This window comes from Passer montanus, unplaced genomic scaffold, assembly GCF_014805655.1.
Source record: "Passer montanus isolate IOZ18808 unplaced genomic scaffold, ASM1480565v1 scaffold27, whole genome shotgun sequence".
NCBI classification, from domain to species: Eukaryota; Metazoa; Chordata; class Aves; order Passeriformes; family Passeridae; genus Passer; species Passer montanus.
Window position 1 is genome coordinate 587078 of NW_024367372.1, and position 17154 is coordinate 604231.

Genomic DNA, 17154 nt, shown 5'->3' on the forward strand with positions numbered 1-17154 from the left:
TTGCTAAATCAAATTACACTGGGATATATGTATAATAATTAATGCAAGATGGGGACAGACTTTGTTAGAGTCATGTGGAAAGCTACTTGTTCCCCTTGCTGGTTTCCCTTTGGTCTCTATTTGTAGAGAAATGGCCTTACTTCTTAAGTTGTAAAGCATCTACATTTGCAGGGTGAGGAAATAGATTTGCTGAAACAGATTAAGAAACTAAGTGATTGTAAAAAAAAGTAATTGTAAAAAAAAATTACAAGTAATTGTAAAAAAAAAAAAAATAGGAAAGAGCATGGCTTTGTTTTTATCCAATAATGAAAAATAATCCAGGTGGATTTGGTGCATTAAGATGTGCTGGATACAATAGTGTGAGGCACTTTCCATTTCTCTCTTTCCTCTTTGGTCAATCTTATTGGCAGAGTCTTGCTTTGACACTCAGTTACAACCTCCAAGGAACACTTCCAGCAGCAAGATCTGACAGTCTGGCAAGGTTTTTCTTACTTGTTTTTTCCCCAATGTCTTCCAGTAGCATTCTCTTAAGATAGCAAATGATGCCCAAAATGTGGTTTCACTCTCAGTGATTCATCCCTGCTAAAGCCACAAGCTGTGTAAGAAGTCCCACCCCATGCTGACATCTCTGCTCAGGGTGGTTGTTCAGGGCCAGGCTGGATGAAGCTTTGAGCATCCTGGTGAGGTGGAAGATGTTCCTGTCCATGACAGGGGGTTGGAACTGGACGCTTTTAAGTTCCTTTCCAACCCAGACGATTCTATGATTCTGTTATTCCCTTTATGGAAGTTCAGTGGAGAATGCTGCTCTTGATCCCTCCAAGTTTGGAGGGACTTGGCAGATCCCTGCTCCGCAGCTGGGAGTTGTGGAGTGGGACAGAGAACCAGAGTTCCATGAGCTGTGCCTGCCCTTCCTCTCCCATGGGACAGCACTGCCCACCTGGGGGGTTTCACTGCTCAGCTGTGCAGGTGGTGATTTGTTGTCCCTGCTGCTGGCTCCAGGTTTGGAAAGTGAGCCCAGCATTTATCTCTTCACCTCTCCTAGCAACAGATACCCTTAAAATATGTTCAGATTGAGCAGCATTAGGTGTCCCAGGCTTTCTGGCTGTAACAATGAAATATTGATAAATGGCTGTGCTGTCTGATTGCTTCAGGTGTAAGGGAAGAAGAATTCAGTAAATCAAGCAGTGACTTTGGATTTAATGCAATCTCTTGAATTATAGTTTTGGTCTCACCCGCTGGGTTTGTCAACGCGCAGGAGAAGATTCATGCCTCTCTGTTGTACCAGATACAAATAACTCAGAGTGAACGTGAGGAAGAATAGACATCTATCAAATTTTGGTTGCATGTCACCTGCTAGACTTCTGCTGAGTATAATGTGAATCTTGTTCTGAAATTAATCTGAATTGAGACATAACATGTGTCTTTCAGCATAATGAAATCTCTTTAAATGATGAATATCAAAATGAGGAGTGATGTGGAACCAGGCACCTCGGTGGCTTCTTCTCCAAGGACAAACACTTACTGAAAATAAAACCTGTCAAAGTTGTGGACTTGAAAAATCAGAAATGCCTTTTTGGACATTTCACCCCCAAAGCAGTGATTGGCTTAACCTCATGGAGGCTGGGACTAATTTTCAGATGATAAATGAAGGTGTAACTTGCAAGAGTAACTTGCAAAATATTTACTAAGTCTTACAAAGTAGGTGATGTTATTCTTGTTTGCCCAGTGGGAGAGGTAGCTCCTGGAGTTTTGAAATAAGTGGAACAAAGTCATGTGGGGAGTTGTGTGGCTGCTAGATCATTATTTTCTCCATTAAAAAGTAAATTTGTGAAGATGAATGGCTTTTTAAAGGTCTGGAAACATCTGATAGCTCTAGAAAGCTCTTTAGAAAGTAATGCTCATCAAAAATTGGGGAGAGGCAACACAGTGCTTAGTTTGCTTCTCATCATGTAGGTCTTAATTTTTCAAAGTTGGTTTGTGGGTCTGCTGTCCTAGAGTGTGAGTTGTTTAGGGTTGTTTAGTGCATTGATTGGATTTATCATCAGTAGGAATCTAAACTTGGGTGCCCCCCTTGAGTCAGAGTTCCCTCACAAGGGACAGAGAAGAAAGAGAAGAGCATCTTGAGAAAGATCATCTGGAGGGGGTCAGCTCCTGGTTCAGTCACTTGTCTACTTGGTAGGTAAAAATTAACCTTGCAGGCTCTAAATAGGCTGAGAATTTTTTTTTTTCTGTATAATTCTGTATTTTACATATTGGTCTTTGTTAGACGTGGTGAACCCAACACACCTTTAAGTCCATGGAAGATTGCATGATCCCACTGACAAGAGTCCTATCCCAATTCTTGAGTCTTGGATACAGCCCTTGCTTTGGAATATACTTTCAAGGAGTAGTTGAGTTTGATGTGATTTGCTCAAAGTGCACTGGAATGGCTTGTGTAGCAACAAAGAATGTTCCCTTTCTGGGATTTCTGACACAGCTGTTACACCTGTGGCACCTTACACATGGGGTTTGTGTCTATTTTTGTATTCTTTTCAGTATGAAGTAGTTAGGATTATCATGTTAAATCCTTCCAAGTCACAGCAAGGACAGTGGCTGCTCAGGTATGGGTATCTTTCAGAAGTTTAGATGAGATGGTCACTAGTTGGAGTAGCAGCTGCAAAACAAGCAGTGGGTGATCTCAGCTGGCCCTGAACACACATTTATATCTGTCAGAATGGCCTGTCATCCTGACTTTCTGTTGGAGAAGAAGATTCTCTTGTGCTGCTCATGAGCTGATCTCTTACAGAGACGCCTTCAATAAATTTGGAAGTCCCTGCACGATCGATCACCAGCCACACTGATGGATTCCAGCACTGCGCTCCTTGCTGTTGATTCCCAATTCTTAATCCAGCCCTTCATGCTCTTACTCATTAAATATGGTGTCCTACTCACTGGAAAATTTTGCATCTGTTACCACTGATATTTCTGGGACCTGGGGCTTCTCTGTCATCTCATGCCTCCGTCTCATCTTGGAGTTGTCTGCACGTAGCAGAGGAAGAGAAAGCAACTTCTCTGAAGATGTGGAGATTCTGATTTGGTGTTTGTAAACACTTAAAATTGGCATCTTCAATCCTGTAGCAGAAATCTTCATCCAAAAGACCTGTGAGTGACCATGGCTTCATTCCATACAAGAGTCTCAGGGATCTGAGGATGGAAAGAGGAAGCTCTCCTCTAGAGAGGCTCCCAGCACTGAGGGAGGCAGTGGTTCCTCAGCCCTCCTTCCCACCCTGAGGGGGAATGGTGAGCTCTCCTCTGGCCTGATTCAGTGTCAGTGCTCAGGAAGGGCCCCACGTGAGTACAAATTCCTTTGACTGTGCAGGCCCTGTGGACACGGAGCCGTGGGGCTGAGGATACACTGCAGCATGGGGCTCTCATTTCTTCAGGGGGAAGACTGGTTTTCATGCAGCACCTTTTTATCTTTAAGGGGGGAGAGAGTTAAGCCTTTATTTACTCACCTATTTGCTTTATCCTGAGCAGAGCTGAAACCTGCATTTTTTGCCGTGTGCTTCCTTTTGTGTGCATTTCACTGCCAGCCTGTTTGAAAGCCCCGCGTTCCTCCGGGGACTTTCCAGACAAAACTGATGCAAAACTCTTTCTTCTCAGGTGCCTCACGATCATCTGTCATCCAATGCAAGCCAGGAGGCAACTGCCCCAGCAGACACAGAGGCATGACTAGGCAGCTCTCCCCTCTATCTGTTGCTGAAGATTCTGCTGCTCCCATTCTTGAGCTGCAGAATCGAAGTCCCTCGGGAATCTGTCGGCACAGCAGAGTCGAGAGGCAGAGCAGATCAGGTAGGAACCCACAGCCGCACTCCCGGCTCTCCCCTCTGTCTCTGCAGAGATGGGGCAGGGCCCGAGCATGCTGAGGTTTGGTTTGCCACGTGCAGGTCCTTCCCGAGCCCGGGGGTGAGCGGGAAGGTGGCACGGACGGGAGGAGAAGGCTGGGATTCGCAGGTACATGACGTGCGCTAGGTGCCTGGCACAGCGCGAGGCACGGAAGATCCTCGGAGCTGGTTAACCCCAGCACACAATTGCGTTTCACAGAGTGGTTGTGTCTCCTCAGCTTCAGCCTGGCCACACTCCAGGGCCCTTAGGAGTTCCTTCTCAAAGGCAGTGATGACCTCAGCTCATGCCATGGGTGGTGTGATGAAGAGGAAGAGAAGGAGCAGCAGGTGGAAGGATTTCTAGGGAAGACCGTCACAGCTCAGATCATCGTCAGCTTCACTGCAGCAGTTTAGCTCAAATGAACCTGTAGGTGTGGTGAACACTGACCTCTTCACCATGGTGTCCATCCAGCAGCTGCAGGGATGGGATGGGAGCAGTTACAATGTGCAGCCACAGGCTTGTGAGTCTGCTAAACCACACTTTTGAGGAGGAGAGACTTTAAATGAGTGAAATAATTTAACTGTCCAAGCTTTCTGGAAGGAAATTACTTAATTGCCCAAGTTCTTTGGAAGACTGCCTGGGTAGATACTGTGAGCAAAAAGGGGAGGAAGAACAGGTTGGATCTCCCTTGCACCATGGACCTGGGGGAGCTGAACCTTCCTCTTGTCACTTGACCACCAGTTGCAGCAAGAGTCACCCATTTCCTCCTTGTGTTGGAAAACAGAGGGATCTCGTGCTCCAGGAGTACTCTCTTGATGGAAAGCCTCAGAAGAGTATTGGAGATGATCACTGCTGCCAGGAGCTATGCATCATCTTGCAGTTAAGATCATAGCTAAGAAATCAGAAAACCAAACCTAATTTTTCCAGATATCAGGCTGAAATAACTGTGCATGGTGACACTAAGGAACGTCCAAAATCAGAATCCATCTTCTCCAAGAGCTCTAGGCCACTTGAGTAGTGTCTGGACATCATACTCTTCTAAACACTTACTTTGGATTCATTAATTTCCCTTTTGATACTGATCTTTCCATCTTCATCAGAGAAGTCTTACTAGGACTGACCAATAGGTAAACAAATACAAAAAATATAATTTTCTAGGGTCTAGTTGCAAAATAGCCAAGAGTTCCAATGAAAATTTGTAGATTTTGATTTTCCTCATCTCACTCCTGAAGAGCAAAAGGCTCTTCTGTAACCATTTTGTCAGTAAGAACTGCACTGTGGACAAAAGGACCATGCAGGGCTTTTTGTCCTCTGCTTTCCACACAGTTTTCCATTGGCCAGTGCCATCTCTCTGTGTCACCTGCAGTGTGATCTGCACTCTTACCTGTGCTTTCAGCCTTGTTCCTGTGCTCTTCCCAGGATAATTCTCTTGGTTTGTTCCAGTCCCATCCAAATGCAGACCCCAAGGATTTCTGCTACCTTGCCAGTTGTAAAATACTGTCTCCCAGCCACTTTGGCTGATCAGTTTGTTTTCTCCTCATTATCATTTGGTGTCTAAGCACAAGTGCTTGCTCCATGACTTGGAAATCCCTAAACCTCTTTAATAGGTGGCTCGCTCCCTGTCATTATTTTTAAATCTATTTCTTATCTTGCCCTTTTGATTCTTTGGCCAGGAATTAGGTGTGCACATCCCATGGATTTTGAAAGCAGCTGGCAAGCTACTCTGTCATGGGGATCAATCACGATTTCACTTAAATTAATTGCAAATGTCTGGTCTAGAGTTAAGTGCCTCCAGTGAGCTTAGATGTAGATAGATGTAGATATATGAGGGTGGAATCAGCTCCCCTCTCACCATGCCTTTCCATTATCATTAAATATAAAGGGGCCCCAGACAACATGTTCATCTTGAATACACATTTATTTGCTAACTACATCACACGGGATGAATCCCACTGATTAAAAACTCACAGCAACTCCGCACTGTGCATTTATTCAGGCTAAAACTTACACAGGTCTTTAAACCCAAGGTAGGTCTTGCAACAAGTGTGTGTTTCTCTGCCTTTCCCTGACATTCAGACCTGGGACTGTAACATCCAAATCAAATGCTGATGGTGGTGTCGTGCATAATGACACCAATTGCATCATTATTGTGTAATTGAAAAAGAAAGCATGGCTAAAAGTGCTTTATTCTTCTATCATTGTGTGATTATTTTAAGTGGTAGCTAAAAAAGGACTAATTGCATGGTAGTTTTACTTGGCAGGAAGACCTGCAAGTTGATGCTACTATAATATATTCTTTTTAAGCCATTCTAACTTGCAAATAAACTGTAATTTATCTTTCAATAGATGTCAGTCATTATTAGTACCATAAAAATATCTACTTTCTCTCAGCAGCCAAGGAGAATGCTAAAAGGATGCTTGCCTTTTCAGACCCGTGGCTGATTATCCTCTGCATGTTTTTAATAAACCTGTAATTTTATTTAAATTCTTGATTCACCACTAAACAATGGAGCCACTGAATACAGATTATTTTTAGAAAAAAACCACATCACACAATTACAACTGCAAAAAGCTCCATGTCCTAATTAGGAAAATTCTTGATTCCAAATGCTGTGATAAATCTTTTTTTATGTGTAATGTTGGTTTACAGTAATAGCTTGGAACCCCAGTTTGACATTTCTTTATGGTTAATCTAGCAAAAGCAATAATATAAAAGGAAATTATATCTGACTGTGAAAGGATACCTCTGTCACATAAAAGTTGGCTATGGGACAGTGTATGCTCTCACTCAGTGCATCTAGAAATTCTTTCAAAATCATATTGGTTTTTCTCTACATCACATCATGTATTAATGTGGCTGAATAGCTTCAGATCATGATTTTTATAAGGTTTTCCTGTTTCATTTACCAAACTGGTGTGAGGTGGTGTTTTGGTTTGGAAAGACAGGTGTCTGCTAAGGAAGGCAGGAGCCTCCCCTGAAATGGAAAATGTAAAACCCTCCCTCTGAATTGTTATAAATATTAAATTAAGGGGCTCTCAGGCAAAAATATGGGAGCAGGAAATAACAGTTCTTTAATAGGGAAAAAAGTAAAAAGATAAAATAAACAAAGCAGTAACCCAAAATAACACTGACAGAGTCAGAACACAACCTGACACCCTGTTGGTCAGGGTGGTGGTAGCAATCCAATTGGAATTGTGGCTGCAGCCCTCCTGGAGTGTCAAGTGTGATTTGCTGGAGCAGGGATCCTGTAGAAGGGTGGAGTCTTCCTCTGAAGGTCCAGTGGAAGAAGAGGCAGTTGCTCCTCTGGGAAATCCAGTGGAGAAGCTGTCTTGCTGTCCCAGGATCTCAGATTCTATCCAGGTAGGAATGCTTGGCTCCTCCCTCTGGGCTCACATCTCCCAGTGGATGCTGTGGTTCTTATCAGCCATGCAGGGACATTCCATAGCCTGTTATCAGCAGGTGTCCCTCCAGAGGGAGGAGTGGGTGTGGAAGAGATAAGGAAAACTGCCCACTGAACAGAAGAAAACTGCCATAAAGATGGCAAATAGAGTACAATTTCCTTGGCAGTCCAGGACATGTGCTCAGCCAGGGTGAATGGCTGGAGCTCAGTGCTGCCCAGTGAGCTCCCAGGACCAGCAGTGTTAGTGCTCCTTGTTTTCAGCAGGGATCTAGGAAAGCAAAGCAGGGATCATGGGTTGCATCTCTGGGGATCTGACTGGAGAGCAAGTCACCAGTCAGTGAGGATAAATTCTCCCCACCTGTGTTGGGAAATGTGCACTTAGGTCTGAAAACCACTGTGCTGGAATGGGAAATGCCAGCTCTCCTGTTGCTCCTTGTTGATGTGCAGAGGTTTATTTCTGGGCATGCCAAGCTTCACTTCTGTCCAGTTTCCTTTGTTAACTCCAGAAACGTAAGTACACCAACCTGACTGCAAAAAGCCTTTTTCTGCTTGGGTACATAAAACCAAACTATCTCCTTCCTCCCCATCCCAGCTTGTAAATAGAAGTGATTGTGGAATTAAAGCGTTGAGACATAAGAACTTGGTGCTGTCTCCAGACCTGCAGGCTCAGAGAGCTCTTCTGTTGCACACATGCACAGTGATTGCCTCTGTAACATTCTTGGTTCCAAGGGATGTATTTTTATTCTGGACATTTGCTGGCAGAGAGATTGAAGGGCTGATAAAGCAAATAGTGACAACAGCTTATTTGTAATGCTGTTACCTCAGCCCTCAGTGTTGTGTTTGTGTTTGTTCCTGCCTCCTTGAAATGACAGAGATGGTATTATTAAATACTTTTTTGCAGGATTCCAGTATTTATGGGACATAGAGGTCTTATAGGGAGAAGGCAAGAGATGATTTGTGACTTGGACCAGAATGGGAGGTTTTGCCAAGAATTGTTTTGAATGCAGTCATTACATGTACAACTCTTTTTCTATTCTTCCCTTTTTTTTCTCTTTCAGGAGAAGAAGGAACACAAACGCACACAGAGAGCAGCAGCCAAGAAGCTGAAGGACAGACACGATGCCAGTCTTGCACATCCACGTTTCTCAAGCTAATCTGGAGATTCCTGATCATTTTGTCCGTCTCTTCCTCCTGGGTTGGGACCACGCAGTTTGTCAAAATCACTTTTGAGACCTTTGACTGTCCCTTTTTCATGACTTGGTTCTCAACAAACTGGAACATTATGATTTTTCCCATTTATTATTCCGGGCACCTTGCAACTGCACAGGAAAAGCAGTCTCCAATCAAAAAATTCAGGTAGGCTTTATTGTGGCAGTGCCCCTTTAAAAACCCTAATTCCTGAGAGCTGAGATCACTGCTGGGTTCAGTTCCACCCCTGGTGTCAGAATAAAGGTCATGCTGCAGAAAACCTCATTCATAAATAGCTCACAGGAGGCTGACAGATGAGTGATGTGTGCTGAATAAACGGGAACTTGATTGTTAAAGGGCTTTTCTAATGAGTTGAAAAGGTCAATAATCTGCTTATAATCTTGCTGCTATGTTGTCTGATATCTCTATATTTTGTGTTCTTGCCTGGATCAGGTGAATCTGTCCTGGTCCATTAATGATAGAAGTGTTGGGTACAACCAACCCAGCTCCTAGAAGAAAGATGCTCAGAACTGAGGTGGTGCTTTCTATATGGAAGACCATGGCTTGCTCTCAGTGCTGAGCAAGTACAGCAGGATGCAAACTGCCCTTTCCTCCTGCTGGAAATGTATAAATCCTTTTTCAGTAGCCCCTGAGAAACCAGAGAAATACAAAGTTAAGGGGGAACCCAAAGAAATCATCCAGTCCAACCACCAGTGCTGCAGCTTAGCTTCACCTTAGCCAGTTCCTGCAGGGCTTGGAAGTACCTCACATTCTGTGACAATTGATTTCACAGTTCCTCCTCCACCTTTGTTATTCCACTGATCTGACAGTGACATGGGAGCTGCTTGAATGGACAGGACAAAACTCAGCTCACCAAGAGACACCACACCTTGCCCAGGGAGGGAAGAGACTCACAGGGTCATTCTGGGCTGGGATCCAATTCTGTTGTTCCAGTGCAGGCTTGCTTGGAAAAGAACCTGCCTGACTCCAGCAGAATTGTCTGTTCCAGAAGGAATTACCCAGCGTGGGGCCCATCCCTGGCTCCTGCTATCCCTAAGCACACAGGGAATCCCATTTGTGCCTGGCTGGCTGGAATGCAGCAGGGCCAAACTCTTCCCTCAGCTCCTTTTTGCCAGGATCTGGGATGTAATTTGGCCTTAAATTATCATTTCTGTCAAATCAGTGTGACTGAAATTGAACAGTTGCACTTAATTAAGTGCTTCTCTGCAAACCCTGGTGCTTTGTCTGTTAATGATGCTTCATTCAGATTTCTGCTGGAGTGTTTGTGAGAACGTGAACAGTGTCAGCTTGGCTTCTGCATGTGGGGTGAAGTAATAACAATTGCACTGCAGATAAGGAAGGTGAGAAGAAATCCTGCAGATAAATCCTCTGCAGTTGGTTCATTGATTATATCTCTATCAGAGCAACATTTTGGAGCAATGCATTAAAAATTCCTGTGCTTAAATAATTTTTATATTTCCCCAGCTGTTAAGAATTGAGATTTTAAAGTTGAGGATGCTCTCTTAAATGCCACAGGAATTTCTGCAGTGGGTCAGGAATAGTGAATGTGTGGACTCAGGAATAGTGGTAGAGGTGGTGGGAATCTTCCCAGAGTATTTCTTATTCCAGATACGTCAGGAACTCACATCCCAAAGAGGAAGTAACTGCTGGTAAATAATGATTTGATCAGGGGGAGCACCTACTTGGTCAGTGCTGTGTTACAACTTGAGTATCCAAACTCTTACAGATTGGATAGGGATGGGCATCTCCTCAGGATGAGCTCTCCATTTTCTGGTGACTTAAAGGATTGAAAATCTGTAGGTTTAACTTGTAGACAGATTGAATTTGTAAAGGATCTTTGGAGGTCGTTTCACCAGCCTCTTCCCCAGAACAGGGCTGTTTTCAAACCTGTATTCATTGTTTGTGTATTTTCTTGATTTGCATTCTTGATATTGCTCCTGTTATGAGGCTTTTTATTACATTTGGTAAGATTTCTTGCTGCTTCATTTGCCTGTTTTATTCCTGTGCAGTAGCTAATTCTTGTCAATAAAGCCATTTGCAGCAGTTCCAGGCTTTCCTCAGAGACCAGAGGTGATTTATCTTTATGTTTCTGGAAGATGTACTTACTCTCCAGGAGCTTTAAAGACAATCAGGCCTTTTGTCCAGCAGATATTCCCAGTGGATCTGAACAAACAATATCTGTGACATCTTGGCAGAGATCAGTGATCCTGGAAGTGACTTGCAGAGTGCTGCCCCAGGCTGGCAAAACTGCAGAGAGCCACTGCTCCTTTAATAAATCCCGCTTGAAATGACAGGAGTCTCAATCCTCAACTTTAGATTGGCTTTCTGGAAAGTTTAGGCTGCTCAGCACCTAAAGGAGCTGCAAGAGAGATGGATTTTTGACAAGGACAGGGAAGGGGAATGGTTTCAGACTGAGAGAGGGAAGGTTGAAATTAAATATTGGAAATAAATTCTTGACTGTGAGGTTGTGAGCCCTGGCACAGGGTGCCCACAGAAGCTGTGACTGCCCTTGGATCCCTGAAGTGTTCCAGGCCAGGCTGGATGGAGCTTGGAGCAACCTGGGATAGTGGAAGGTGTCCCAGCCTATGGCAGGGGTTGGAACTGAATTGGCTTTAAGGTCTCTTCCACCCCAAACCACTCTAGCATTTTAGTATTATAACATTTGAGATTATAAATTGTGTGTTTCTTTACCTTAGAGATTCAATCTTGTGGTCTGAGAAAATAACTCATAGTTATGTACTCACTGCTGCATTTAGTTGCAGTGTCTTGGTTGTCTTGAGGCAGAAGACAGCTCTTGGTGTCCCCTCAGTATTGTAAATAAAAGCTTTATGTCCCTCATAAAGAGCTTGAGACTCCTTGCATTAGTGCTGGATGAGATGATCTGAAGTTCAGGAAGCTCAGAAATAGGAAATCTAACCCTGCCAGCATTTACCACAGCAGAAGACACTGCACAGACTCGACTTTGGAGCCTGATGCAGTTGTGGTGTGGAAAGGTAGGTGAGATTTTCAATGTCAGTACATTTTGCCTCCCCATCTGGCACCTTGGCTTCTCAAGGACAAGCACTGTGACACTGAGCAGCTTCCTGCCAGGATCCACCCACGGTGTGAGAGCTGAGATTGGAGCTGCAGCTCTTCCCAGCCTGGGGCACTGGCCAGGGGAAGCATTGGTAGGTGCAGGTTTAATGTGAACAAAACACAGTGGGAAGGGTTGGACTCCTTGGATAAGGAGAAGGGAGCATCACCTGAAGTGCAGACTGAGCCATGAGTTGGTATTTGTGTACGAAACCTGTCACTGCAGGTTTCTCACCCACAGTCCTGTCCCTCTCTGGCAGCAGTAGCTCAGTCCAGCCACCCGTGGAACAGCAGACCTGCTCTGCAGAGGATTTTCAGGGAAAACATCAGGAGCACCATCAGCACGGAGCTGTGGCAGCAGTAGCTCAGTCCAGCTCCCTCAGCCACCCGTGGAACAGCAAACCTAGACCTGCTCTGCAGAGGATTTTCAGGGAAAACATCAGGAGCACCATCAGCACGGAGCTGGCCTTCCCATGGACCCTTCCTGTGGGACACAGCCTCCCTTGGTGCTGCTCCTGAGCCAGGCACTGCAGGATCCCTTTCCTTTTGCTGCAGCTCTCCAGCAGACACACTGAGCTGCTCAGGCCCTTCCTGCCAGCTCAGATTCAGCCAGTGCAGGGGACACGACTCACCAGCGTGCTCAGCCTCACTCACTTTGGTGCCTGCCCCCTTGCCTTGGTTTGGAAAGACAGGTGTCTGCTAAGGAAGGCAGGAGCCTCCCCTGAAATGGAAAATGTAAATCTCCCCACCTCCAAATTGCTATAAATTTGAAATTAAGGGGCTGTCAAGCAAAAATATGGGAGCAGAAAATAACAGTTCTTTATTAGAGAAGAAAATAAAAGGATAAACAATGCAGTAAACTAAAACAACACTGACTGAGTCAGAGCACAACCTGACACCCTGTTGGTCAGGGTGGTGGTAGCAATCCAGTTGGAAATGTGGCTGCAGCCCTCCTGGAGTGCCAGGTGTGGTTCTGCTGGAGCAGGGATCCTGTAAAAGGGTGGAGTCTTCCTCTGAAGATCCAGTGGAAGAAGAGGCAGTTGCTCCTCTGGGAAGTCCAGTGGAGAAGCTGTCTTGCTGTCCCAGGATCTCAGATTCTATCCAGGTAGGAATGCTTGGCTCTTCCCTCTGGGCTCACATCTCCCAGTGGATGCTGTGGTTCTTATCAGCCATGCAGGGACATTCCATAGCCTGTTATCAGCAGGTGTCCCTCCAGAGGGAGGAGTGGGTGTGGAAGAGATAAGGAAAACTGCCCACTGAACAGAAGAAAACTGCCATCCAGATGGCAAATAGAGTACAATTTCCTTGGCAGTCCAGGACACCCCTACAGTGGAGCTGGGAGATATTTTATTGCTGCAGATGCCATCATTTAGGCAGAAGCAGTGAATTTGTGCTCCCAGAAGGTGCTGCTGTGTCATTTGCTGCCCTAATGTCACTGTGGCCGTGCCAAGTTCTAATCCAGGTGATGTCATTGCATTCCCTGTGTTCCTGTGCCCCAGGTCTCTGCCTGTTTGCTGGTTTGTTTTTTTTCTGTCAGCTGCTTAAAACCAGCTGCTGGATTTCACTCCAGAGGAGGGAACAAACCCATCCCTGTGCAGGGCCTGGCATCAGAATATCTGAAAGGGCACACAAGCTATTTAGTGGGTGCCAGAGTCAAAGCTGCACGACTGCCTGAGGTGCTGTAATTCCTGAGAGCATGGCACCCTGCCCAGAGCTGAGGACTACCTGCAAGTAAAAAGAGTTATTTGTGTTAGAGGGCAGGTTTTAAATAGACTTCTTGTGCAGTTGGAAATAGTTTGTGTCGTAGTTCCAGGGTCAGCTGTCCCTGGATGTGTCTGTGCCTCTAAGGCAGCAGCCTGCAGCATTGTCTGTGTGGGGAGGGTTCCAGCAGCCCCCTCTCCTGAGCCCAAGGTTTTAATCACTGTCATGTCTGAAGACTCCTGCAAGTTTAATTTGAGTTGCATGTCAAGGAGGCTGAGTTAACCACTGAGCCACCAGCCCTCACAAAGCCTCAGGCAATCTGACTGGGAAAATAAAGTACTCTCCCCATCTCCTCACTGACTGAGCATTATTCATGGAGCTCTCCTAGGCACAGGGGTGAATTCATCAAGTCTCTGCCTCACTCAGCCCGACCCTGTCAGAGACTTTGCTGTATTTTCTTCACTGGGAGTTGAGGAAGCTCCAGCCCCTGTTTCGTCTGGTCACTGCTGTGTGTGAAGGAGATCCTTCCACCTGCTTAAACAGCCCATTGCCTGGGGCCAGGGAAGCATTCCCAGATTCTTTTCCTGGCTGTGCATCTCTGCTCATCCCCCCCACTGCTTGTGTGAGCTCAGAGACAGGTGACATTGCTGGGGCAGCCACACCTGCCTCTCCCAAACCACTGACCCAGAATGGTGGGATAACCACTGAGCCTCCGAGGATTCACACTCTCAGGGCACTTGGATCCATGCTCCTGACTCTGCTCCGGGTTTGTCTGTGTGCAGACATCCCAGGGATCTGCAGGACAGCAAAACCTGGCCCCTTCTGGCATCTGGGTCCAGCTGTGCCCTGCATTTCTGGAGGCAGCCCAGGCACCTTTCTGCCTTGTTTCTTTCCTCTAAGATCCTGACAGCTTCTGGGGCAGCTTGGACTTGAAATGATGCAGTTGTGCCCCAGAAGTGATGGCAGAGTTCCCACACGCAGGTGTGGAGCTCACAGTGCAGGTCTGTTGGTGCCAGGACATGGAGCACCCTGGCTGTGGTGTCATGGAATGGGGACACAGCCACAGTGCACCCACCTGTCTTGAGGTGAGATGTGGTCTGAGCCCAGAATCACCCTCTGCACCCACCTAAGTCTCAAGGGGAAGCATTTTTTAATGGTAAACTGCTATATCACTATTAAAATATATATATTCATACATATATAATAATTATATTATAATATATAGTATAATAAAATATAATATAGTAATATAATATATTAATATATAATATATCACAATATATAATGTATTTTATAGATTATATATTTATAAAATATTGATTTTACATATAGATAGATAGATAGATAGATATAAAATAAAGGTGAACTGCTTTATCTGCATGTTAAGGAACACTGAAGTGCTGCCAGTGAGTCCCTTGTCACACAGGGAAACTTGTCACCTCTAACTCCTCTTAAAATCAGACTTAACAAAAGCCTGCAAAGTTGGGCATTCATTTATTTGCTTCACTGGGTGTCTGCTTTTCATCTCAGATAAATGATGCACACCAGTAGCTGTTCTTTTTTGTATTTTAAACATTTTTATCCTGATCTTTGGTGAACAGGACTCCTGAGAGTGTTTAGGTCAGCTAGAGTGAAGGAGATAATTGGCAGTTCCACCAGCCTGAGTACACAGAATTTGAGAATGGAATTTATTTTTTTCAGAAATGACTGCTTTGTACACCAGGCTGTCTTAGTGGCATCAAGAAATGAGGGGTTATTAAGCTGAATCATAAAACCATTTAAGTTAAGATGTAGCTGATCTCAGTTATTGCAGAGATGTTATTATTCTGGTTTCCTCAAAATGAGCATGATGGTTTTCAATCTTAAGAGGAAAAAACCTGCAGTGTCTTTAACAGCAAAATTCCCAAGAATTAGTAAAAATTATTAAGGGCCCCTGAAAACACTTTTGTCTTCCAAATCAGGATAATTATCAGACCACCCCCACCACCCCCAAATAACAAACATTTTTGACATCACATTGCAGCTCAATCTTTGAAGTTGCTAATTAGTTCTGCATAATGAGTGTTTTAGCAATCTTCCAAGCACAGCCACGTTTGGCTGTGAGCACTTTGGAGCCTCAGGGCATTTGGATTATTCCCTCCATGTCCCTTTCTTCCTTTCCTTGGAAGGATGTGCTGCAGGTTGAGGGTGCCTTGGTTCATCCCACTGCTTTTTGGGGTCACTTGTGGGACCTCCTGTGTTTTAAGCAGTGCCAGGGTGCCTGCCATGCCAAGAAGTGAAGCACACTGGGAATATCTTCAGGAATGCCTTCAACCAAGAGTGCAGACAGTGGAGTTGCTAAAAAACATCCTTCCCAGTCTGGGAACGGCAGAGATTCCTGAAATCCCAAGGAGAAAACAGCTCACTTGAGCTGTGTGGGACACAGTGTTTGGGAATCTGGGGGTTTTGTTTGCAATTTAATTCTCAAGGAGATGTCTCCTAGAAAACACAGCTTTTTTTTTCACTGTACAATAAAATGAAGCTGTTAAATACCTTCCCCTCCCTTTCCCTTCTTTCTCGCACACTCCTGTTTGCCTGGCTCACTCCCACTGCCTGGTGGCTCCCTTCCCCACCACGCTGTGTCTGGCAGTCTTTTTAAGTATCTGTAGGCAATTCTTAAAGCTTCCTTGGCCATACATAAAAATATATTTCAGCAGGAGCGAATACAGGGCTTCTAGCCATGTGAAAAAAAAAGAAGAAAATTGGCAAGCTGCAGAGAAAAAATGGTGATTCTAATCCCTGTGCTCATGGCCTTGAAGGCAGAGTCTGGGAGCTGTCAGAACATTATAGATAACCTTCATTTCTGTGTGTGAGTCCCTGGGATTATTGTTGCACAGAGTGTGATTATTCCAGGTAAGTTACGTCTTTTCTTCTTGCGAAATTGCTGCTTTAAGAAGATTGTGTGTTGTTTTCCCTATGTGAATTAAATAATGGATTCTCTTGGGCGTGTGGAGTAGTTAGGAAAAGCAGGATAAAAGCCTAGTGAATGTTTGTTGTGCTGGAGTGAATGCTGAGGAAAACCCTGGCTGAGACTGAAACTCTTTTCTTTCCATAGGGAATGCAGTCGGATTTTTGGTGAAGATGGTCTGACGCTGAAACTCTTTCTTAAAAGGACTGCTCCCTTTTCTATTCTGTGGACTTTGACTAACTACCTGTATTTACTGGCTTTAAAGAAGCTCACAGCCACAGACGTCTCTGCCCTGTTCTGTTGTAACAAAGCTTTTGTCTTCTTGCTTTCTTGGATTGTGCTCAAAGACAGGTTCATGGGAGCAAGGGTAATGAACGTGCCTCCTTTTCCACTCTCTCATGTTCTCATAATTGCACTTTAACCCATCAGCCATGGTGCTGCCACAGCACTGCTGCACTGGGACACCATGGAAACCTTTCTCATTGAGTTTTATGATGCAGCCTCAGGATCAGTTAGAGACCTCAGAACTTCAGAGGGAATTCCGTGTGGGAATTCCAAGGAGCCATTACAGCCAATAACTTGATTAATTACAATAGAAGAACTTCCAGTTTCATAGAAACCTATTCTGTCTTGGCTTATTGTGCTGAAGTTTGGTTAATTTTATTTTAAACTTAGTGATGAATGCTTAGGTTCTAACCAAAGCAGTTTTATTCCTTGCTTGCATAGACAGGTGTTTGCAATGTGTGATGTATATTCCATGTGCTTCCCTGTCACTTTTCACACACACATTTACATGTGCGTGTGTCAAAATTGCTTTAAAATTAACACAGCTCTATTGTGTGGAGATGAATTTTGCACTGAAGTGTTTAAGGACTCACTGGCAGTAAAATGGACCCTGCAAAAATCTAAAACAGAGCTTGAACAAAATGTTGTGCCCCTGGATCTGGGGAAAGCAAACTT

General features: G+C 44.7%; 1 protein-coding gene across 5 annotated transcripts in view; it reads left to right on the forward strand.

Annotated features, from left to right (window-relative positions):
• Positions 1-17154, forward strand: part of SLC35F4 (solute carrier family 35 member F4) — a 115722-nt gene that overhangs the window by 87644 nt on the left and 10924 nt on the right. Inside the window, exons 2-4 of one of the 5 annotated variants that reach the window (XM_039712957.1) lie at positions 3643-3831; positions 8324-8621; positions 16342-16561. In XM_039712957.1, coding sequence (XP_039568891.1) covers positions 3643-3831; positions 8324-8621; positions 16342-16561 — 707 coding nt within the window. Of the gene's footprint in view, positions 1-3642; positions 3832-8323; positions 8622-15448; positions 16140-16341; positions 16562-17154 lie in introns of those variants that run through there. The other 4 variants (XM_039712958.1, XM_039712959.1, XM_039712960.1 and 1 more) reach the window with 4 other exon arrangements.